General features: G+C 30.5%; 3 protein-coding genes and 1 long non-coding RNA gene across 5 annotated transcripts; 1 reads left to right on the forward strand and 3 right to left on the reverse strand.

Annotated features, from left to right (window-relative positions):
- Positions 1 to 2,064: 2,064 nt before the first annotated feature.
- On the forward strand, positions 2,065 to 7,521 carry LOC105840805 (transmembrane protein 19). Of its 2 annotated transcripts, XM_028188970.1 has the most exons (7): positions 2,284 to 2,420; positions 4,532 to 4,625; positions 5,065 to 5,175; positions 5,695 to 5,982; positions 6,083 to 6,187; positions 6,355 to 6,570; positions 6,704 to 7,521. In XM_028188970.1, the coding sequence occupies exons 2-7, from the start codon at positions 4,601 to 4,603 to the stop codon at positions 6,856 to 6,858; spliced, it is 900 nt and encodes a 299-aa protein (XP_028044771.1). In that variant the 5' UTR covers positions 2,284 to 2,420; positions 4,532 to 4,600; the 3' UTR covers positions 6,859 to 7,521. The 2 variants fall into 2 exon arrangements, with proteins under 2 accessions (XP_012543330.1, XP_028044771.1); XM_012687876.3 differs by lacking the exon at positions 4,532 to 4,625 and having other exon boundaries at positions 2,065 to 2,420.
- A 2,932-nt stretch (positions 7,522 to 10,453) lies between these two features.
- On the reverse strand, positions 10,454 to 14,868 carry LOC105840804 (transcription elongation factor B polypeptide 3). The gene is made up of 8 exons (XM_012687875.3): positions 14,446 to 14,868; positions 12,562 to 13,696; positions 12,062 to 12,243; positions 11,797 to 11,966; positions 11,602 to 11,693; positions 11,328 to 11,527; positions 10,900 to 11,182; positions 10,454 to 10,819 (listed from the first exon to the last, which is right to left on the reverse strand). The coding sequence occupies exons 1-8, from the start codon at positions 14,512 to 14,514 to the stop codon at positions 10,743 to 10,745; spliced, it is 2,208 nt and encodes a 735-aa protein (XP_012543329.1). The 5' UTR covers positions 14,515 to 14,868; the 3' UTR covers positions 10,454 to 10,742.
- Positions 14,869 to 18,409: 3,541 nt separating this feature from the next.
- LOC118644864 (allantoinase, mitochondrial-like) lies at positions 18,410 to 19,589 on the reverse strand. Its single transcript, XM_036284577.1, has 3 exons — positions 19,057 to 19,589; positions 18,909 to 19,002; positions 18,410 to 18,826 (listed from the first exon to the last, which is right to left on the reverse strand). The coding sequence occupies exons 1-3, from the start codon at positions 19,112 to 19,114 to the stop codon at positions 18,595 to 18,597; spliced, it is 384 nt and encodes a 127-aa protein (XP_036140470.1). The 5' UTR covers positions 19,115 to 19,589; the 3' UTR covers positions 18,410 to 18,594.
- Positions 19,590 to 23,086: 3,497 nt separating this feature from the next.
- On the reverse strand, positions 23,087 to 24,285 carry LOC118644865. Its single transcript, XR_004962653.1, has 2 exons — positions 24,252 to 24,285; positions 23,087 to 23,819 (listed from the first exon to the last, which is right to left on the reverse strand). It is a non-coding gene; the product is annotated as an uncharacterized LOC118644865 (long non-coding RNA).
- Positions 24,286 to 25,105: the final 820 nt, after the last annotated feature.

Raw genomic sequence — 25,105 nt, forward strand, 5'->3', positions numbered from 1 at the left:
TTACCGATAGTTGTCGATTCGATAACTCATTGCGCATATATTTTCATATATCAAAGTACATGCGCAACAACACTTATCGAACCGATAACTATCGGCAGAGAGCAACCTGAGAGCGGTTATCGCGTCGTTTTAGGTGTTTTCATCCATCAGCGCCTCTATGTGCACAAAATGTGCACATTGAACTATGTAGTCAAATATCTATGAATCCCGTAGGTAATGTGCATGACTTTTTGGGTCTCTTCTATGCTATGTCGACGTTTATTTGGTTCTGCTATACCCTTTCATGCTATACCCGTAAATTTTACAATTATATGAATTCATATTTTAAATCTGTTTTATGCAAATGTGTATAATCGTGTTCTATAAATGTGCAATACCACATATACATGTTATAAATTCAAATAATTGATTTGATAAAAATTCACTCACCGATTGCTGTCGCTGCTCCTGCTGCTGCTGCTACTGCTACATTCCTTTTCCGGTTTTGATTCTGAAAATTCGATAAATATTATTCCTAAACTCAAACACAAAAGCAGGTAAAGAAATGTATCACTTGAAAAAATAGTATATTTAATACCGAGTCGCTCCATGGATGCCACTTTCTGCTGACATCATCCTGCTATTCTCGAACTGCACATTAATAACGATCGCCCGATACTTTATTCGACACTCCCGATATCACGGATAATATATCACACACGAGTAAAACGTAAACAGTCGCGCGAGAATTTCACTTGGCGCGACTGTTACATTTGAAAAAATATGTGAAAGGACGGCTCGTCTGATTGGCAGCGAAAATCAACATGGCACGAAAGTGGCGTGACGTCACGTAACTTCGTGGAAACGCAGGCTGAAAATTACGCGTCGAGATACAATAAACGGAGACAAATTCGTTTCGAGAATTAATTCGAGAATATTTCGCTACGACTAGTAGCGCTTCACTTTGGCACTCGCGATTCTACCGAACGTATCCCCTTCGAACAAACACTTTGCTCGAACGAGCACGCGAACAGTTCACTCGAAACCGAAGGCACGATGTTCGCGCTTTACACGACGCTTGAATACGACCTCTCACGTATCTCACATGGCTCGCGGGTCGTCTGTTAGCGCGACGGCACTCTCAACAGTCTCGACACAACACCGTACCTGCGCACAATGAATTCTGAAGACGCGAGACACGCACGAAGTCGACAGAAAGTCCGATGCGTCCGACCGGCGCTGGAGCGCGGAGCAACATGGCGGCGGCAGCGGCGTACATACGTGACTCGGCGCTACTCGGCGCAGGCGCGGCGAGTCAACCGCCTAGCAACGCCGAGTGGCGCCGACTAGCGCCGAGTACCGCCGAGTCTGCCTGCAGTCACGTACGCTACTCCAGCGCCGATCAGACGCTCTGTCGACTCCGTGCGTGTTCAGAATTGAATTGTACGGTGTTGTGCAGGTTGGTGTGTTGTTGTGTTAGACGAGCCGTCCTTTTCACGTATTTTTCAAGTGTAACGGTCGCGCCAAGTGAAATTCTCGCGCGCGGTTTACGTTTTACTCGTGTGTGATATATTATCCGTAACATCGGGAGTGCCGAATAAAGTATCGGGCGATCGTTATTAATGTGCGGTTCGAGAATAGCAGGATGATGTCAGCAGAAAGCGGCGGAATTCATGGAGCGATTCGGAAAAGGAATGTAGCAGTAACAGCAGCAGCAGCAGCATCAGCAGCAGGAGCAGCGACAGCAATCGGTGAGTGAATTTTTATCAAGTCAATTAATTGAATTTATATCATGTATATGTGGTATTGCACATTTATAGAACACGATTATACACATTTGCATAAAACAGATTTAAAATGTGAATGCATATAATTGTAAAATTTACGGGTATAGCATAAAACAGAACCAAATAAACGTGGACATAGCATAGAAGAGACCCAAAAAGTCATGCAAATTACCTACGGGATTCATAGATATTTGATTACATAGTTCAATGTGCACATTTTGTGCACATAGAGACGCTGATGGATGAAAACACCTAAAACGACGCGATGACCGCTCTCGGGTTCCTCTCTGCTATCGGTAACCGTGTACCGCGTGTACGGAGAGTCAACAGCTGATCCAGCTGATTCGATTGTGTATGTGTAGAAGGGGAGGCTAATATCGCGCATTGTATGTTGATGTTCCGCGTATTTAGAGGAGACTTTCGACTGATAAACGTGGCTTCCCGGTGACCGGACAGACCTGTCGCGATTCGAATGCGTGAGACGCGTGTGCTCTGACATGAGCCTTTCTCTTGGAAGTCGCAAGGAGTACCGGCCTTCTCGGGTACTGATGCCGGTACTCCTGAGTGCCTGCGCTATCCCGATTTCGATGGTCTTCTGGATAATAAACGTGGCTTACTCGATTTTGTGGCCGGACACTACCAATTCGACAGAAGGTTCGTGTATATTTGACAATTTTAAATGCGCTTGTAAGTAATCGTTTTAGAGGTTAGAATCGGCAAGAACGCATGTATATGGCTATATATATTTTTTCTAAAGTGATTACTCTCAAATGTATTTGAAATTGTTGAGTGTATATACATTTATACATATGTCACGTAACGTTGTATAAACAAGCTCCAACTTCATTAGATTCGTTACGTATATATTTTGAGATGTTAAAGATTATTGCATAATGAAAAGTACTGACAAAAGAAACAAAGAAATCTAACTTAAAAACAGCTCATATAAAATTAAATCACTGTGATGTTAGATAAAGGCGACAGAAAATAAAAACTCAACATGTCGAAAATTATTTCTCTATTGCTTATTTCACGTTCCTAGATTGAATGATTGCTTTTTTCTTTTAGGAGACACAAATCGACACATTTTAACACATTCGAACATATATAGTTTACCTCCGCAACAAATCTATTAGATAAAGCGTTACTTTTTAAATTTGTTTAAAAAAAGGACATTGTTTTTTTTTAATGATCGATATTTGTCATTAAATTTTTGTTATAATATTTTTTGATGTTAAATTTTCTTAATAAAAAAAAAAACGAAATATTGAGATTTAGCTACTTGATCTGTCAGATTATTTGCACTCCTTGGTTTTAAGATTTGCATTGCGCCCAGTTAAGTAGAACGCGATATACACAGTACATGTATATATATTGCGATACCTAATCTTATAAGATTTATTGTAAAACTTTTCAAATGACACGTTTTCAAATTTTATAAATGTCTCAATAAAATTTTTACCTAAATCTTAATGTAAAATATAAATTGTTATTTGTGATTACAGAGTACGTAATACTTAATATTGTAACTTTATTACACAATTCAAATTTTAACATACATATTCAAAGATTCTATTGAAATACTAGAAGCAAATATGTTTTTTTATCAAAAACACTATGACTTTTTCTAAGCAGAAGTGTGTCAATTGAGTTTGTATCAAATTCTAAATGGAAAATGAATGTCGACTTATGTCAATAACGTGTTCCATAAAAGGAAAGCAGTCAGACACTAAAGACAATAAATGGTGTATTGATTTGCCATGCCATGGTGTTTCATTGATTGAATATTATGTTGAATATATTGCTTGTGTTATTATCTGTTCATATTGTTTGTGCTTTTTATTGCAATAAACTTTTGTGCAATAAATTTAAGAAACACAGATTTTAAGTTAAAATGTCAAGGACATCATGTATAAAGAGAGCAAATATAATGTCAAGTCCATAATCTCTAAGATAAATTAAGAGATTATTTTTGATAAAAGTTTTTTATCAAAAATGTTTTATATTTTGCTGAATTTCTAAAAATTTTTTATATTTTAAAAGAATTTATGATAATTTCTAAAATAATAAAACTTAAATATTTTAAATTAAATATCTTTAGATTTATAAATTTTTTTTGAAATTATCAATGAAAAAAATCTTTTGGAGTATTTCAAGATTCGCATATAAAAAAAAATTTTGTACAGATATAAACTTTCTTAATATTTTTGAAAAATATTTGAATTTGTATATGAAGAAATATGAGAAAATTTCTAAAAAGTTTTTAAAAATTTATATATTTATATAAGTTCTAAAATTTATGTAAAGAATTGTAAAAAAATTTTTTAGAGGTATTGATTAGAAGTATTGAGACAGCATATTTAAGTAATAGCTCTATTTTATGTAAGAAAGATAAAATATATAAAAAAGAACTTTTGATCTGTACTGCATGAAGTACCTAATTAGTAAAATTTTTGATGCGATAAAATAAAACTTGTTTTTTTGCTGACAATACCATATAAGCTAATCATATCTTTAACAGATATCACTTTTTAAGATTGCCATAAAATAAAATAACTCATAAACTTTATTTTAAGTATTTTAAGTATTTAAATATATTTCTCTTTTGTATGTTTTTTGTGAAACAATTTGTCCTAATATTTTAACATTTAAGCTTAAGCCAGGTTTAATCATGGATGCGTTTATGCGTTTCTGAAATGTCTTGGTACAGATTTTGATTATTCCTCACAAAACTTACTAATCTTTAATCTATGATGTTATTACAGGCAAAAATTAAATACACAAGGTCAAAATGCAAAGAAAAAAAAAAAAAGAATCAAGTATTATGTACTGTTATGTGTCGTCAAATCATTAACATAGGTTGGTAGTTATAGTCAAGTTTGATATTTAAATCCTTTTTTTGACTATTGTCTGAAGATGATGTTACACAATCACAGCTGTGGTTTTAAATAAGATTTGACTATGATTATCTTAAACATGTTTTTTTTTTTAATGACAAAAGAAGAGAGAGTTGCGAAAAAGTTATTATATAACAATTATTTGTTACTTAATTTGCAATGCTAATACAAATGTTAATTTAAAACGAATAAGGCTTGAAAATTAATTTTTCTTATTAAATTTGAGATTTTAATAATTCATTATTTCACACACACGCACACACGCACACGCGCGTACACACACACACACACACACACACACCTGTGTAAAATTTTATCTAAATCGGATTACATTTTCTCCATGTAACTAAAATTGGATTTAGATGGATATTACTAAATATTCAAACTTATTTTTATTTTAGAACATTTGGTGATCTCACCATGGAGATGGTTGGCTGCAGTTGTGATTCCAGTTATGTTTATATTTTGGGGCTTACGCAAGAAAAGTTTGGATATCAGTGGTGCAATTCTTGGTAGTTAGACTTGACTACATTTTGATAGTTCTTAATTTAGAATTTAAAACCCGGTTTAAATGATTAAATACAGGTTTAAATGATTAAAATTAAAACATCTATATAATTTGTTGCGATACGAAAAAAATACTAAAGTCACATTTAATAAATTCACGTAAATTCCCCAATATTTAGAATACACTTATAAAGATATTAGCGCGCTTTTTTATTCTTCTCTTTTTATCATTCATTAGATATGAACAAAGATAGAATAATAAAAAGTGCGCTAAATCTTTAGAAGCACGTTCTGAATACAGGTTTAAATGATTAAAACATCTATATAATTTGTTGCGATACGAAAAAAATACTAAAGTCACATTTAATAAATTCACGTAAATTCCCCAAAATTAAATGAAACTTGTTATTAAAAATATCTTTCTTTTTATTATTTTCTTAAACGTATTTTTTTATTTTTTCGAATTACATTTTATAAAATTATAAATTTCTGGTCTTGTAATATTGTAAAATAATAAATTTTAGGCTTTTTTACGGGCTTTATCTTGACACTTTCAAGTTTTATTCATTTGGGGGCTCTCGTTGTGTTCTTTGTAACTTCGTCAAAGATAACAAAATTTCGTTCTGCGGAAAAGAGAAAATTCGAAGCTGATTTCAAGGAGGGTGGCCAACGGAACTGGATCCAGGTTTTGTGTAATAGTGGCATGGCTATGCAATTAGCTTTATTATATCTGTTGGATGTTGGAAGTGGAGAACGGCCAATCGACTTCGATAAGGAATATCGCAGTTCATGGTTATCTATTGGAATAATAGGTAATACTTTTAATATTCAAATGGGTTTTTTAATAGAAACTAAGATATGCTATATTGCAAAAAATGTTATTGAATTGTAAACGTGATTAATAATTCACAGGAGCATTTGCATGTTGTAACGGTGATACGTGGGCTTCTGAAATTGGCACGGTGATCGGTATAGGTAATCCTTTTCTCGTCACAACGAGAAAGAAAGTCCCGAAAGGTAAGAATAATGATCTTTTGAGATTAACTTTTTTACTTAAAATATACCTAATTTGCAAATTGCTAATAAATTAACTGTAGTTTTCCTTACAATAAGTTGGTAAATGAATTACAGAAGTTTGGTAAATGAATACAGCAGATAATCGAACTCTTTGCACTTTATTCAAGGAACGAATGGTGGTGTATCGTGGATAGGCTTGATATCTTCTCTTGTTGGCGGTTTAGTAATCGGGCTTTTCTGTTATATTTTGATATTAAATACCGTTGATACGGTGGTACTACAATTAGCAGCACCACAATGGCCCATTATAGTCGTTGCCGCATTCGGAGGTCTCTTTGGCAGTATCTTAGATTCCATTCTCGGCGCGACTTTACAGTATTCAGGTAATATAAATATATTCTCCAAAAAATTTCGTATTATTTTTTAAATCATTGTAAATCTAAAAAATATCGATAGTTTCAAATTAAATAAATGAATTTGTTTATTATATGAGATAATTAATGTACTGTTTTAAAGGAGTGGACGAAAAGGGTATTGTAGTCGAGCGACCAGGCAAAGGTGTAAAGCACATTTGTGGTAAACAGGTCCTGGATAATCACAGTGTAAATCTTCTTTCATCTATTGGTACTGCACTGATTCTTCCGAGAATAGCCAATATTTTCTGGCCATAAAGATCAAATATTTTTCAGATCTATTTAAAAACAGAATTTTAATATTGCATTTATTACTTTTCTATATTCTACATTTCAAGCAAAATTGGTACTTTCATCCCTGATCTCTATCGATATATATTCTAAAATAGCAATAATTTAGATGTTGATAATTTTTTAATAACGTACTATTTCACACATTTTATTTATGATGTTCAATTTTTTTATTAAGGATCATTAATTGTTTAATAAATATTAATTATGTTGTCAACACAACTTTATGTTATTCTATTGTGTGCTACTGGCTGCGTTCAAGAAGATGCTATTAGCGCCATTAGTATCAGTCTTCATTGCTCATTAAAAATAGAACAAAGCTAAACTGATGCTGATAGTGCTAATAGCGTCTCCTTGAATCTATTGCTTAATGAATACCTATTGCTTAATGTAATTGAAATATGAAGATTGTACAAAAATATAAAACTTATATTTTTATATAATTTATATGCAGTTCATATTATCTTTCGCTAAAATTTATTTTAATATTCTAATGAAGGCTTGAATAGTTTGCATAATTAGAATTTTTTAATATACATTTATGTTTATATTTTACGATATATAGAATTATCGCATTATCTTTAGCTAAGAAGTGTGAAAAATTGAAAGTACTTCGTTTGATAAAAAAAATTATGTACAGGACCCCTTATGTACATTGGACCCCAACTTTTGTGCAAAAAGTGTATTTCTTGAGTGTATTGTATTGAAAATATTATTGGCACAAATTTTTATATTTATATATTTGCCATTTTCTACATTTATATAAGGATTTTATTTATTTTAATATTCTAATGAAGGCTTGAATAGTTTGCATAACTGAAATTTTTTAATATACATTTATATTTATATTTTATGATATATAGAATTATCGCATTATCTTTAGCTAAGAAGTGTGAAAAATTGCAAACTATTTCTATTGAACGATAATCTTTTCTTTTTAATTTTAAAATAAAATAATTTTAATTTTGAATTAATAGAAAAAAGTTTGCATTTAAGAAGAAAATTAATTACAGTACTTTTTTAACGTTCTAATAAAATTTGTCTAAAAATAAAATAAAACGAGTCTAGAATTAAAGTTAAACATTTTAATTTATACTTTTAAAGATTAATTAAAATAATTTTATTGATATTTAGTTGAAAGAAAATGCGATATTCTATAATATATTATAATGTCATTTTTTAAATGTATGCTTAATATTAAAGTAAATAATATAAACGAGTTATCGTGATACAAATATAATATGTATCTAGGTATATATAAACGCAATATCTCTTTCCAATTTAATAATTTTATTTTATGAAAAATAAAATTATATTATTACAAATAATTAATAAAAAAATGAAGAGTAAGCAATTTTATTAATCATTATTTAATCTCACATTTCAATAAAATATACCAATGCAAAAATAGCAAATTTTTACAAGATATTACTAAATGTGTATTTTTATCGCACATTAAAAATTAAATACGAGTCTAATTTTCATCTTTGTATAATAATATTAAATATTATTCGATGCAATGAAAACACAAATATGTATTACGAAATTTTGAAACACGATATATAAGTCAAATTTTAATTTATAATATATACATATTTTAATAATAAAAATACAGGATATCTATTGGATAAATACTGTATGCATTAATTTAGAATAGATAATATAATTCTTTTGCATTAATATTGTATAAAGAGATATTACGACTATTTGCAAATAAAAAGACGTTGCGCGTGCAGGTGCTTGATGTTACTTAAACATCAATATAAATTTATTAAATGTTTGATGTAAAATAAAATATTAAGATTAACGAGATATCCTGTATATTTGCATACTTTGTACTTCTATTAAATTTATATCATAGCATCAGTGAAATAAAAATTTTTTATATCATAATTAATATAAAACCTATTTAATTAAATATGTTACATTATGCTTTTCATAATGTAATATTTACAAGATACATGTAATAAAACTGAATATCTGATAAAATCGAAAAATTACAGTAACATTTGAAACACGAATACGCTATCGTGTTGTTCTTGAATCAATATTTGTTTCGTAAAGAGTTGCTAAGGTAAATTTACAATTTAATTCTAAAAACAGTTCGAGACTGAGAAAAATCCAACATTAAAAAATTCAAAAACACATACAAGCTCGCAAAGTTAATCTAAAAATAGAAACGATTTAAAATTTTATCTATTTATTCTATAGTTAATAATCTGTTTATAGCTAAAAGTCTAGAATGCATTTTCCTCGAAAGGAAAAATTTATTATTGTCAGCTTCTATAGCTGAACTACCGAATCTTATACATAAATTTTATCATGATGTATTTATGTCTTATTACCGGTTTAAAAAGTCTACATATAATCAGATACAATTTTATATATATATATATATATATATATATATATATATATATATTATACATATATATATATAATTATACATAAAATAGATCTATTTGTTTTTTTTTCTTGTATAATCTCTTGTGTATCTTTCATAGTATATGTCAAAAAATTTGAAAATAATTAGAAAAATAATTTTTGCATTGTTTTTTAAATAAAAAGTTAAATTACGATAACTTTATATAATTCTGCATATTTGATATATTATTTGTATTGTGTACATGAATAGGAAATACAAGAGAAAAAAGGTATACGGACACATTTTTTATACAGGATGACATATTTAAAGCTATCACAATTACCGATTATCTCTGAAACTATATGTCATAGTAAAAAAAAAGTTTCAGACAAGTTGTATATCTGGAGAGTGACAAATAATGGTAAAATTAATTTTCAAAAGAAAATCCATTTATCAAGATCATATAAATGTTATCATTTAAAATAAAAATTAAAATTATATGAATTCTTATCTTACGTAGACTTTTTACCGGAATTTTACTGGAATGAATGACACAATAAATTTCTCTATACAATTATATAATTACATGTAATTCACTCTTCACATTTTCACTTTTAATTATCCATGATTATAACAAAGTGAACATCAAATCACTTTATGATTTATTGAATATGAATATCGAAAAAAAGACGCGAAAATTATAAGTATAAAAAATCTGTCACATTAACACGTTTGCTGCCGAATTAATTTTTAATAACTTTCGGATCAGATTGCATAGTGCATGTGTTGTTGAAAACAGTAATTTTGTTTAACATATCGTATAAATTATTATTATTAAGAAAATGGTAACAAGTGTTTCCATGATATTAAACATGATATTTATAAGTATCACACAATACATGATTTTATGAAATATTTTATGATAATGTTAACATGTACAAATGAAAATGGTAAATATGTATTATAACGACAACTCTTTTTTTCTTGTAATTTTTATATTTTGTTTATTTTGGCCTCTAAGATTCTGAGAAGGAAAATCGTCGCTCATATTCCGTTTATTTTTAATTAATTTATAAAATTTCTCGATATCGATAAGAAAATGATAAAAGAATGATAATTAATATTTTATAACATAAATTATCATTTTTTAATCATTTTCTTTACTGATATCGAGAAATTTTAAAAATTAATTAAAAATAAACGAAATATGACCGACGATTTTCCTTCTAAGAATCTCATTTAAAGGCCAAAATAAACAAAATATAAAAGTTACAAGAAAAAAAGGAGAGGTTGCCATTATAATACATATTTACCATGAAAATATAAAGTTGCTAAACGCAAAATTTAGTTTAAAGCGCATGCCCCTTACACGGCAGAGAACGTGTTAAACTCGCGATGTAATAATATAAAAAAATGATAACAGATGTATAACTTACTGGAATTGAATGATTAATGATTTGTAATATTCGTTAAATTACTACTACCACTATCGTTTGTAACGACCTTTTATTAATTGCAACGCCTTTGCCATAAGTGGTGCTTTTGTCTTCTTCATGTTTGATGCTAATAAAAACAATGATTGATTAAAATAGATATAATAATAAGTACAAATTGGATTACAAATTTTCAAAATAAATACATACTTGATGCTTTAAATCGGGACATTGGTGGTGGTGGTACAGCAATATTCGTCGCATTGTTAGTTGCACCACCGCTGACTAATTTTTTCTTTACACTGGAGACGGTAGCAGGAATGGCATTAGCTGTACCGTATTTTGCTTGTTTTTTCAATACATTGCGCGGTGGTTTCACAACATTATCCACATAAGCAAGTTTAGCGGATCTCACTGGAATGGATTTGTCTATAGATTGCTTGATATTGGCGGTAAGTGTTTTCAGTTTTGCTTCTCTTTCATCCAAGCAACGCTGTAATGTAGTATGTTAATGTGACAATAATATAATATTAATGAGATAAGTATACCTTATTATACATAAAATTTTCAATGCATTTTTGCTCACTTTTTTATTGCTATGTAGTTTTATAGTTTTATAAAATTCTTAATTTACTTACCATGTACATCTCACGCCATGACTCCATTTCTTGTCTTTCATTATTCCTAAATTCTCGGTTACAATGGTATTTCCATAATATGTCTGTATCTTCTATAAGGTATGGATTGTGATGCTCTAACATGAATAATTGATCAGGCGTGGCACGTTCTAGAATAGGCTTTAATATGTCATATGGTACGCCGCCAGTAAACTCGAGTGCTAGTCATAAAAATGGTCATTGTTAGACTATTGGAACTAACGCATAATCTCATGCAGTAAAGAAAAACACTCACCATCGATATTTTCTATTAATACTCTGATACACATTTCATACAATGTCGGCACGGTCGTGTAACCAACTTTGTTACCAGAATATACTTTTGTTCTGGAAAAATAATACATGGTATATACATAGAAAAATATACAGTATGATAATGTATCAAGACAAAATATTATGTCACCATTTATATTACAAAGAATGTTACTACCTTTGATTCTTGACGTAAATGATATCATCAACAGGTTTGATTTCTTCCTTGCGTTGCACAGGATTAATATATGGCAGTGGCTTGTAATTCGGACTAATTTCAGGTAATGTAGATGCCAAATCTACACTCAATGGTTCCAGTTTTACATTTGGTGCTAAAAGAGATGGTGGCTGCAAATCAAGTTTTTAACAGAGTTAGTTTTTTTCTCTGTGTATGACATATTAAAAAAATATATATAGGACATAAATAGAATATAAAATTATACATTTGTATCGTCGCCGCATTCTGGCTCACTTTTTACAGTTAATATCTTTCTATTATCAACAGGTGACGATAACTGTTCTGTTTTAATCAATTTACTGGAATTCATATTGGACGAATTACTCTGACGCTTTTTCGTTGGTTGAGGCATTGAGCACATGCCAAGTGCTTCTGCAAAACTTGCACCTAAAAGAAATTTGATGCTATTATTGTGCCTGTTTTATTCCAAAACTTTTCAAAATAAAACTTTTAAATAAAATTATTAATTATTTTAATTGTTTTATAATCTCTCAAAATATTCTATCTATTTACTTCTTACATTTAATGCTTAATAATATTAGTTTAACACTATAATGTATTATTTATCCATAAATAATATTAATATTATATAAGAATGTGTTGGATATTTAGCAATTATTCAGTATCCGGCCACTTTAATAAGTGTGTTGAACATAATGATATGAATTATTAAACTATTGAACATAATAACATAATTATTCATACCAGAATTGCAATCAATTCCTTTATCACCGTTTATATCTTGCATTAATTTAATTTTTGTCTCTTTCTTCTTCTCATGCTTATTTTTATCCTCTTTGTGTTCCTTTCTTTTATCTTTATCTTTGCTCTTAATATAATCTTTACTACTAGAGGAACTAACTTTCGACGAACTAACTTTAGAAATTTCCTTGCTAGAATGATGACTGGAGCTTCTTTTTGTATCATGTTTTTTATGACTAGTATGTTCTTTATTATGCTTTTGTTTTTCACTGCTACCCTTTGCTTTACTATCTGATTCTTGGGACTTGAGCTTACTGCTCTTGGATTTTCCCTGCAAATATTTCTCCTGTTTAACATCTTGTTTGTTATCAGATGCTAAAAACTGTTCATCTTCTACTTTAATTTTCACCTCTATCTGAATTCCAGAAGATTTTAGTTGGGAACGATTATGCTCTGAAATAGATAGTTGAGGTTTCTCATCATCACTTTTGCTGTCTGACAGCTTCCTCTTCTTGTTTTCCTTTGGTAGAGAAGTAGAATCTGTTGTTTTTCTCTTCTTATTATTGTCCTCGTTAATCTCAGTTGCTTTAGTCTTCTTTAAATCATCCTTGTTATGGCTATGCTTTGTGCTCGAGCTATGAGTTTCTTTAGTCACAGTACTCTTACTGCTCTTTGATTCCTTGGACCTTCTTTCACTATGTGAATGTTTAGAAGAATGTCTACTTTTCTCATGCATCTCTTGCTTTTCCTCTGACTTAGACTTGGACAAATGCACTACACTATGTTTTGTAGATAATTCACTCTTTATTTTCTCATATTTATGCACATATTTTGATTCTGACGATTGATTGGATGAAGAATCACCTTCTTCTATATCCTCTAGTTTTGGAGATTCAGGAGTACCGGTACAATCTTCATGAGCATCAATTACAAGAGCTTCATCCTCATCTTCTCTATCACTGGAGTCTTCTGTAGTATCTACCACCATAATCTTCCATTTACAAACCAGAGATTTAGCGGCATCACCGACAGTGCCACAGTATTTTCTGAAGCCGTTCACAGTCCTTCCTACACCTGTCTGTTGAAGATGCTGTACCGTCACAGGCAACTTATATAGCTTCGAAATATAATGTAATATCTGTGGAAACACAATTATACATAACAAATCTATATTTTTTGTAAATTATTGTAAAGTATGATAATATTTCAATATTTCTTCAGCATGTATATTTAAGAGAATATCTTATAACATATAATAAAAAATATAATTAAAATATATGTGTATATTCCATATATAAGATATTTTCTGAAATATAGTAGATCAAGAAAGAGCTCGTAAAAAAATTATTTTTGTATTTACAATTATTAATAGATCTGTTCTTTTGTTGAGCTTTCTTCTTTTTCTTTCCAATATAAAAGGAAAAGAGGAAAGATGAACTGTACAAAATCAATTAAGAAAAACAGGTTTAATATATGCACCTAAATATATACATACATATATATATACATATATATATACATATATATACATATACATACACACACACACACACACACATGCATATATATATATATAATACACACACCCTTTCTATACGAAAAAATTGTGATACAATCTAACATGTATTATAGAAATATTTATTTATAGCATTATCGCGTTAATTTATTTTTTCTTATCACGTCACCATTATAACAGATCATTAAAAAAGATGCTTATCGACAATGTTTCAAAAGGACATGCATGATTAAGGAAATGATTTTTATAAGACTGACATTAATGTGCATAACCGATTCATGATTAATAGTTATCTGGCTACAGCTGGTTCATATTTAAAGGGATTATTGAACTTGCATACTTAACACACATTTATACTAGCCTGTACCTACCCGATCCTCATCATCACCGCAGTTCTCTAAATTGCGCTGGTAGTAAGAAATTTTATCGATAATAGACATACTGTAATTACCGACTAGCCACTGTTCACCGTTAATATTGCTTATAAAAAAGCTCGACACGCAAACGCGAACGTAGATACAAACGACTCTGCAAGGATGAAAGGCACACTACCAAGCATACGTATTGGTTTTATTCTACACTGTACATAATAAAGACGGATTTGCATAATGCTATTCACAGAAAAATCGAATAATCATCATCTAAAGCAAAAATGTCATAATGCCGCATTTCTTGTATGCATTGATTTCTTTTTTGTCAATAAAAAAAAATAAACTTGCACTAATGTCGTCAAATTATTGGATGTATTATCTTAAACTTGGGCTTTTGTGAACAGTAGTACAGTACGTGTGCTTTTTGGACAATGTTCAGATACAGAATCCTAAGGGCCATTTACAATAGTCGCAAGTCGTCAGTTGCCTTTTGCGACCGCCAATGAACATTGAGCTTTACGTATGAAGCTCGATGATCATTGGCCTAGTTTACATCGTGCATTTGATATGCGTATCAAGTAGTGAATTTAAGCTGATCAGCCAATGATTAAACACATTCACTAGTTATTTACTATTTGATACGCGTATCAAATGCACGATGTAAACTAGGCCATTGATTGTCATAGGAAGCAACTGACGACTTGCGACTGTTGCAGAATAGCCCTAAAAGGCACGCGTATAACATTCTAATGCCCAGTCTACAATGAGTCGTTGGTCGTTGGTCGTAAGAAATTTAACTAATCACAGTTGATCTTAGAGAAGAATAATCGAACATAATTGGTTAAATTTCTTACGACCAACGACCAACGACTCATTGTAGACTGGGCATAAAGCCAGAGATACACGATGCTTGTTTTCGTGCTAGTTTGTTTGCTGGATGAAAATACTCTGTCTTGATTGGTGCATATTCATTCATCTTCAGAAATGCACCAATCAGGACAGAGTATTTCCATCCAGCAAACAAACCAAGGGCTCTATTCTTGAATTTATTCGCAAGAGAAACGTATTCGCAAATTCTGATCTTACAGAAAAGTTGGAAATTTATTGGCTATCGTACGGCTATTAATCAATAAACTTGCAACTTTTCTGTTAGAACGAGTACTTGCGTATATGTTTCTCTTGCGAATGAATTCAAGAATTGAGCCCCAGCACAAAAACAAGCATCGTGTATCGTAGGCTTAATATGACAAAACGATATCCAATAAGAAAATTTGCTTTCTAGGGTCCTAGCTAGTGACATTTTTGTTTCTAGGAGACAAGTTGTTCTATTGGATATATCGAATTATCATATATCGACTTTTGGACGCAGTGTAAGGCCGGATCTACAATAGGTGTAGTAAGCTTTAAACCATAAAGGCCATTGTACGTATATTTTCTTAATCGTAATCGTAAGAAATTGAGCAATACGATTGGTTAATTTAGTCGTTTACGACTAATTTAAGCAATATGATTGGTCGAAATCTTACGATTACGATTAAGGAAATGTACGTGCAATAACCTTAAGGAATTAATTAATTATATTCGATTATTCTTCTCACATTCAATTATAATTGGTCAATTTCTTATGGCTTAAAGCTTACTACATTTATTGTAGATCCGGCCTTAGAGTCGGGCCAATTAGCCAATAGTTATGCTGGTTACAACGGAAGTAACCTAATTTCCGTTGTGACCAGCATAGCCATTAGATAATTGTCCGACTCTGACCCGATTTGAACCCTTGGTGGAAACTTACTCACTGTCAGCAGGACTAATGGAGTAGGAGAAAAGGCCCTCACACGTGAATTGACATAACCATAATGCTAAAACTCCATGTCTGTGGTGAGCTCCGGCAAACGCATGCGGTGACCAATCAGCAACCAAGCGCAGGTCGGGTTTCGGCAAGTCACAGCAAGCGCTTGAATTCTGATTGGTCACCGCATGCGTTTGCCAGAGCTCACCGCATACATGGAGTCTTAGCATAACAGTAAAGGTTCGACGCGTCGGATTGGGCGACCGTAATCGTAACCTGCCGTAACCGGCTGAATCAGGTACGTGAACCTTACTGTTATGGTTATGTCAATTCTTGTGTGAGAGCCTTAAACCCTAGTCTACAATGAAGGATTTAAGCTTTAAGCCGTAAGAAACTGGCCAATCACAGTAAATTTTTATAAAAATACTCGATTGTGATTGGTTAATTTCTTACGGCTTAAAGCTTAAATCTTTATTGTAGACATAGGTCGGTATTCATAGTCGAATCTTATTTTAAGATCGTCTCAAGCAATATTTTAAGATGCTAATACGGCTCTGTGATTGGTTGATGGCATCTTAAGACTGTACTTAAAATGATTTTAAATATAAGATTCGACTATGAATACCAGCCATAGAGCTTGTATTAATGGAGGGGCCATTGCTATATACCGGAGTCCGCGCAGAGAGAATCGACAGAAACATGAATATATTCTCATATATTCTGTTTCTTTTTGCGTTGGACATCCCCACCACTCCGTTTTCTAGAAGGAAAGAAGCATACATACGAGCGATACGACAGGTACGAGCCTACCGTATCTCTCGAAGTATTGTTGTCGCTTTTCCGCGATGCCGATTGGTTCTCTCGTTGCGCTTATTTTGCGTTGCAAGAGTAATCATTGCAATTGAATTTTGACAGCTGTCAAATTTGTATAAATGGTTATCTATACAATTATTGTAATTTATTTTTGAAAAATAAAAAGTTAAGTAACGCGCGCGAAGCGCGCGTCTGTGGTGTCTAGTTATATAAATAAATAATTATATACAAAAAAAAGGAAAAAGAAATAGAGAGAGAGAGAGAGAGAGAGAGAGAGAGAGAGAGAGAGAGAGAGAGAGAGAGAGAGAGAGAGAGAAAGCATACTTACATACATTAATTTATTATCTAATTTTCTTTCTTCTTTAAAAATATTATACACATAAAAAAAAGAAAAAAGAAATACAATATACACAACATACATAAATCTTCTTTAAAATAATATAATATTGACACTGAAATGTAACGAAATATTGTCAGCTTTGACTCTTCTTCTTCTTCTTGTTTTTTTTTTTTTAATTAGCATTAGAGATTGACGACATAGTTTGAAAAATAAAATTACAATTGTTAACAAATTATTAAATACTTTGACATTATATGTGTACCTTTCCATATAAAATGAGATCAACATCTTTTGCAAAAATCAATACAGAAAACTAACTTTCGAAAATCTTTTGTTCGAGTAAGATACTTCACAATGTACAAAAAAAGTTACAATTGTTAATAAATTATTAAATACTTTGACATTACATCTTTCTATATAAAATTTAACATTTTTTGAAACTTTATATACATTAATTAATTAATTATTATTGCTAGTTATAAAATAATATCGTGACATATGTATGCACACATACGCGTGCACATATAGAAATTAATAAATTCAAAAAAACAACCAAATAAAAAATAATCAATAGAGAAAACTAACTTTCGAAAATCTTTCGTTTGAGTAAAATACTCCACAGTGTACACACGCACGGATGCACGCACTTCTCTCCCCCCCTTTCTCTCTCTCTCTCTGTCTCTCCGTCTCTCCCGGTCTCTCCCGGTCTCTCCCCGTCTCTCCCCGTCTCTCCTGGTCTCTCCCCGTCTCTCCTCGTCTCTCCAGGTTTCTCCCCGTCTCTCCCCGTCTCTCCCGGTCTCTCCCGTCTCTCCTCGTCTCTCCCCGTCTCTCCCCGTCTCTCTCGGTCTCTTCCCGTCTCTTCCCGTCTCTCCCCGTCACTCCCGGTTTCTCCCCGTCTCTTCCAGTCTCTCCCCGTCTCTCCCGGTCTCTCCCGGTCTCTCCCGGTCTCTCTCCATCTCTGCCCGTCTCTCCCGGTCTCTCCCGGTCTCTCCCGGTCTCTCCCGGTCTCTCCCCGTCTCTCCCCGTCTCTCCGGGTTTCTCCCCGTCTCTCCCCGTCTCTCCCCGTCTCTCCCGGTCTCTCCCCGTCTCTCCCAGTCAAGTGTGGGGCGAATCCTTTTAAATAGATATTCTAAAACTAAAAATTTTTTTTAGTTTAGAATATCTGATTTTGTTAAAAACAGACATACAATGATTATGATTGAAATCATTAGACAGGATTAACTGTTATAGGAAAAAAAATTTGTCTAATTACTCGATTATTTTTTCCCTTGATTGGCGGACAACATTTGAATTCAGTAGAGCCTTCTGGTATCTCTTCCGCGGCCAATATTAGATAGTGATAGCATGTTTCAACGGTTAAAGGTACACCACGAGTTTTGGCATCATTTATTAATGCCAAACATTTCGCGCTTGACAAATGTACTATGTGGCATCGAACGCTTTAAAGTTTTATATAAAATTATTTTTATACAAAATATAGAAACGAAAACTTTTTTTTCTTTCTTTCTTTTTCTGACTTACTTATATTTTATGCACCAATCACAAATTAATTTTACGGCCTTAAGTTCCATCAGATCAGGTCGAGTATGTAAGAAAGTATTGTATAATCCTGGATCTAAAAATACGCGATATGAAAAAATTTCAAAACAAAAATGTTATTTATACATACCAGTTAACGGATTCGTTTTTTCATGTTCCTCACATTCTACGTGAAAGTGCAAGCACATTTATGATTAGTCATCGCAAATAGATCTAACAAAGATGTAAATTGTGTAATGTAATAGATACCGCTAGTACAGTCTTTGTAGTCCATAATTCCAAGAAAGTTCTTGTCACATCGTCCACAGAGACCTGTGGAAATTCATCGATTCCACTCGGGCACAAGAAGCATTTAAAACCAACTACACCTGCATTTATTAACAATCGCAATTCGTGCTAAAAATTGCAAGAGATAAGAAGGTGATCAGTCGTAAGAATAAGGTATAGAAGTATAAGAATATACTTCTCCCTTTTTATAGTTTTATTAGTCTCACGGTTCTTTCAATTACTACCTGTCTATCCTACAAATTCTACTATCCATACAATATCGTTGTATACTTGACTATAATACGTAAATGTTGCTTTACGGAAATTATTTTGAGAAACAATTTTTTACAGACAATGACTGACTAATAATACGAGACTTGTTATTTGTCTATAAGACAGGTATCTTCTTAGTATCATTTTATTAACAAGAACTGACACGCCAAATTTCGAATATTTTGCAATTTTAAAATTGTGCTTCAATTTGCACAGTAAAAATTATTGCATACGTAATATTAAAAAAAAAACAATAGAGTTTATTATTCGTGATATAGTTTTCAAGCACGCGGGAAGCAGATGCTAAGTCATGCTGGCGCATATTCAACGGGAGTACAGTATCAATAAGATATTTTTATCGTGCATAGATATCTGGCCACTTCAAAGTAAACTTGCAAAAAGTCTGATACCAATTTGCTGCTTCGCGAATTAAATAAGTTACTACCCGTTAGAAGTAACAATTATCGGTTAAATGTCTATAAATGTCCGATTAGCATTTAAGGTGTAGTGTTATTCTAAATACAATTTTTTTATTACATAACGTATTTTATGGATCGCTGTTGTACGAATATTATATTTAGATATTAATGTTATATGATCATTGGAATGATGCGCGAATAGTCTTCGATTGCTCTTTTCAACTTGTCTTGTTGACGACCTTTATTGCAAAACTAATGAACGAGTTCTTGAATCATGATAAGGCAAGTTTAGATATAACCTTGTCTTCTCTGTTTCCCAAATGTTATTTTAATAAGATTCTTTTTTTATTCGTCCTTAATTATTTTTATAATTGTTACAACGGCCAGATTCTGTGTTTATTCGAGATCATGGATAATCATTGGAATGTATTTACGAGTAAATCGGAACTTCGAATTCTTAAAGATTATACCAACATATCGAGAAAATTTACAATATTTTATTCGAGTAAGAAACAAATTTTCCTTGCATATATAACTTTATTCCAAGAATTAATAAATGTATAAAAATGTATATTTTTTATAATTTTGCAGTAATAATGTACTCAATGTTAACGATATTTTTACTAATTCCATTAATACCAATTTTTCTTGACATTATACGGCCTCTTAATAAATCACGTCCACGACTTTTCGCAGTAGTTGTAGAATTGAGGATAGATCAAGAAAAGTATTACGCACCAATTTTCTGTTATAATATCGGTATAATAGTGTTGGGTGCAATTATCATGGTTGCCGTCGATACTACGTTTGTCGTTTACACTGCTCATGCTTGTAGTTTATTCTCTATCATAAGGTACGTTTACAAGATTCTTTGAAACCCTTTTGTAAAGTACGCATAGAAATTCTATTTTACAGTCAACAGTTTGAGGAGATACTACTAAAGTTAAATATCATGAAGCGAGATAACAAACGTTATTTGAACGAGGACTTCAAATTGTTGAGCGAAAAAGAAATATATCAGCAGTACATAATATGCTTAAAAAAATATCAGCTTGCTTTAGAGTAAGCTTTTCTGAATATTTTTTTACAGTTATTGTTTTATACACAAGATTAATCTATATTTATAATAAAGTATTTGTACTTACATTATTTACTTATAATAAAATATTTATTATAACTTTTATCTTATAGATTTGTCAGTATATTGAATTCAACATATCAAGTCGTTGCATTATTTGTACTATTATTGAATGGTGTAACTATAATTAATTATGTCATACTTACTCGAATTCCAACTATAAGTCTAGTTGGAATTCGAATAAGTATGACATAATTAACAATTTACTGAAGAGAGAAAAAAGATTGCGATTACGGAACTCGTAGGGAATATGAAATACTATCAACAAATATCTTAAAAATAATTATTTCTAAAAAAATAAAAAATTAACGCTTTTTAGCAGATTCTGCACATTGGCATTATAAAAGTATTAGTATTTTATACATAGAGTCATAGAAAAGTATTAAAAATATATATATATATAAAATCTTTGATTCTTGCGTATTATAGAAATATTATAAAAATATTATAACAAACAAAATATATTAATTAGTAAAATAAACAATATATTAACATTAATTTATAACAAACAATACATTAATAAGTAAAATAAAAGTATAACCAAATTACATTAAAAGAGATTGTGGGAGTTAGATTCGTGACACTTGTAAGTGGTCCATATCTGTAAACGCAGGCAATATAACTTTGCACGTCAAATGGATTACGTAATTTAAAAATCATATTCAAACCCTTCAAGTTACACTAAAGTTAAAAAATTAATATTCAATGTATTTCTCAAAATGATAAAAAATATATGTATACATACCTACAAAATTTTGAACTACCTGCAATACTGAAATGCCGCTTTTATGATAATATAATAAACATTTATAACTAAATAGACATGTTATAATGTCTAAGCAGTATGTAAAGAAGTAATTTAGATAATTATCCTCAAAATTGAACACAAAGTATATAAAATATCGTACATTCTATAACCCCATAATTAATAATTAGATAGTCTTCTCTCCTCTACATATAATGAGTTTTAATTAAAATTATTATGTGCGTGTCACGAAATATGATATTGATTTATAGGTCGTTTACGTATTAAATCAATTGGAAGAAGCAATAAGGTTTGTTTTCATAATTATTAGCATGTTAATGCAACTAATGATTGTATGTTATTTTGGTCAAAAGTTGATGGACAAAAGTCAGAATATATTCTACCAAGCGTAAGAATAATTTTAATTACTTTTTCACATATACATATACTCATACACAGAAAAAAGTAAGTGTTAAATTAACTCTTCATTGTTTCATATATATGCACTACAATATATATAATCTTCTTAGAAGAATTTGAAAATGTTGAATTTCAACAATATTACAGTCTTATTTCAATACTATAATTGTTATTTCAAGAATATAATATAACTGTTTTTATAATTTTATTCTAAGAAAATTATAATCTTCGATTTGAACGTACAGTATTTTTTATTCAACATTTTTTCAATTTTCTATTCAAGAAAATTATTCTTAAATAACAAGAATATCATTGTTTTTATTAAATATAAAATCTTGAAGAATCTCTAATCCTACGACAAAGGACTATTTGTTATCTCCATTTTGCAATGTATTCGGAAAAATTCGGGTTTCGAACATTTTCGAATAGTGCGAAGTGCGTACATTATACATTTCAAGGAGTTCGGAAAAGCTATCTACGGTTCTGAATTCCGCTCAAGATTCAAAAATTCAACGAACCAACACTGCTATGTAAATTTGAGAAGATGGGGATATGATTCTCCTTCCGCGGAAATAGTATGAGAAGTTTTTTGTCGTAGGATGAAAAGTTTCGTAACACTATATTTACTACTGTATTTATTACATGTGTTGGGTTTTGAGATTTTTAAAGCACGCCACTTTGAAATTTTTTCGTGATTATAATTAATTATATAATTTTTTATAATGTTATGCGTAATATAAATAAGAATTTTTACAAAAGAAATTATGTTTATTTTGCTTTAAAAAGTTAAATAACAATTTATAATGTTTATTTACTTGAATTATAATAAAAAATGTATAACTATTTTTAATCAAACATAAAATTTAAAAAAGGAAAAATTGTTTTCTTTGTTTTTCTCTTGGGTAAATAATAAATTCTCACATTTATTTTTTCAGGTACGCTGTGAAATGGTACAAATTCTCACCAAGATTAAAGACGCTATTAATCTTAACTCTTTATAAAAGTATTATTCCTTCTTGTTTAACAGCAGGTAACATGGTTCCATTATCAATAACAACTCATGTCACGGTAAGAAAAAATCTATAAATTAAATTGCAATGTACAGAAAATAACTTATGTTTTCATATATATAATTAAAGGTGGTACGAATGGCCTTATCTTACTTTATAACATTCTTATCTTTCAAAGTCTAGTTATTTTGCATTATGTCGAACGGTATATTATTAGAAATGTTTTATGGATCTTGAGAAATCGCCATAGTTGACATGTAGACATGTGGGTTTAGGCACAAAAGCACTTAAAACCGACTGCATCTTACTAGAAATTATAGCTCACACTAAAAATTGTAAGCAAAAAATAAATTAATTTTAATAAAACAATTATAATTTTATTTATCGTACAATAAAAATAGTTACTTAGTTTTTTCATGTAAACAGTCATCTGTTCTATAATTTATTTAAAATCCTTATTTATAAATTTATTCTCTTTTTTTTGTAAAAAAGCAAAGCACTGAAAAATAGATACAGATTCTTTCTCTCTTTTTGTTTCTTTCTTCTCTCGATCAGTAACAAAAATTACTGTGTTAAAGTTTATTTTCTTTTTGATAAAGTAAGCACCTCAGCCGACTACTCCTAGGCCAATAAAACATTTTCATTGTGCATGACATAAATACTTGTAAATATATCGATTTATTATTATAAATACAAATTTTATAATATCTGTCTTTGAAAACATTTAATTTATTTATAATTTACAATTTTTTAAATTTATAAATTACCGCACTTATCTGCTTCCTTTCTATAAAAAAAATTTTAATTTTTTAATCAGACATAGCTCACATAGATCCTAAATAAATTATTAAATTATTATTTTAGATATGCTACGAAATGGTATAAATTTTCATCAAGATTACAATCGCTGTTGATTATAACTTTTACAAAAACTTTATGCTTTGCGGTTTAACATCTGGTAACATATCTTCATTATCAATAGCAACTTATGCTGTAGTAAAAAAAATCTTTTTAATTTTTATTTGCAATATATAGAAGAAAATTTATACATACATCTGTACATGATTTAAAGTAATAAGATGAATAAAATATATTCTTCTTCAAGACATTATTATCACTCAAAGATTAATTAGTTTTGCATATGTAGCTCCTTCTTAATTCTATTAAGATGTTTGAACGACTATGTTATGACATTGACGAGTTCTGCCTAAGAACTTCTTAGATTTTGCTTAGACACAAAAAATTTTAAAATGGATTGCATCTACATTTATTTACCAGCACATTTTATGCTAATAAATATAATTAAAATATAAATTATATCGAAATGGGTTAGCCTTTACCTTACATTCACAATTTTCAATTCTCCAATTTCTTTTTTATAAAATCGAAATGTATTATGAGACAAAGATGAGAGTTAGAATCGAACTGACCAACCGTTGACTAAGTTCAAACGAATCGATCACTTTCACGCGTCATCCTATAATTTTACATTAATACTTGTGACCGTAAAAACTGATCAATAAAATGACAGGATACCAAATGTCTCTTCTTATTCTCATAAATATTTGAATAGATTTGAATGTTAGAGCATCACGCAATGATACTTTGGACATGTGAATGTGTACATGAAAAGAGAAAGAGAGAAAGAAAGAAAATGAGAAGATAATTTTACAAGTACTTATTTAAAATACAAGAATAAGGAATGAGATAGTTACATAGGATAGCATCTAGCTAGATGATGCTAACGATTCTTGACATCCTATAATTTCGTATTATTGAACACTTGGTTTTAAAAAGTGACGGCACATGTTCGTGTCATTCGTATAGTAGAACTCAAGCAGCAATATCATACTAGTAATGCTAGCTCTACAAGAATACAATATTAATAAAATATTATTGTCATATTT

This window comes from Monomorium pharaonis, chromosome 3 (genome assembly GCF_013373865.1).
Source record: "Monomorium pharaonis isolate MP-MQ-018 chromosome 3, ASM1337386v2, whole genome shotgun sequence".
Classification (NCBI taxonomy): domain Eukaryota; kingdom Metazoa; phylum Arthropoda; class Insecta; order Hymenoptera; family Formicidae; genus Monomorium; species Monomorium pharaonis.

Excerpts from the sequence above, each read along its gene's own strand:
- LOC105840805 (XM_012687876.3), top strand. The coding sequence starts at position 2,264 with ATGAGCCTTTCTCTTGGAAGTCGCAAGGAGTACCGGCCTTCTCGGGTA. Across the intron at positions 5,983-6,082 it reads GTTATCTATTGGAATAATAG|GAGCATTTGCATGTTGTAAC; the intron begins GTAATACTTTTA and ends AATAATTCACAG. Across the intron at positions 6,188-6,354 it reads GAGAAAGAAAGTCCCGAAAG|GAACGAATGGTGGTGTATCG; the intron begins GTAAGAATAATG and ends ACTTTATTCAAG.
- LOC105840804 (XM_012687875.3), bottom strand. The coding sequence starts at position 14,514 with ATGTCTATTATCGATAAAATTTCTTACTACCAGCGCAATTTAGAGAAC. Across the intron at positions 13,697-14,445 it reads GCGGTGATGATGAGGATCGG|ATATTACATTATATTTCGAA; the intron begins GTAGGTACAGGC and ends GTGTTTCCACAG. Across the intron at positions 10,820-10,899 it reads GTCCCGATTTAAAGCATCAA|CATCAAACATGAAGAAGACA; the intron begins GTATGTATTTAT and ends TGTTTTTATTAG.
- LOC118644864 (XM_036284577.1), bottom strand. The coding sequence starts at position 19,114 with ATGTGCTTGCACTTTCACGTAGAATGTGAGGAACATGAAAAAACGAAT. Across the intron at positions 19,003-19,056 it reads AAAAACGAATCCGTTAACTG|ATCCAGGATTATACAATACT; the intron begins GTATGTATAAAT and ends GCGTATTTTTAG. Across the intron at positions 18,827-18,908 it reads GATTGGTGCATAAAATATAA|CGTTCGATGCCACATAGTAC; the intron begins GTAAGTCAGAAA and ends AAAACTTTAAAG.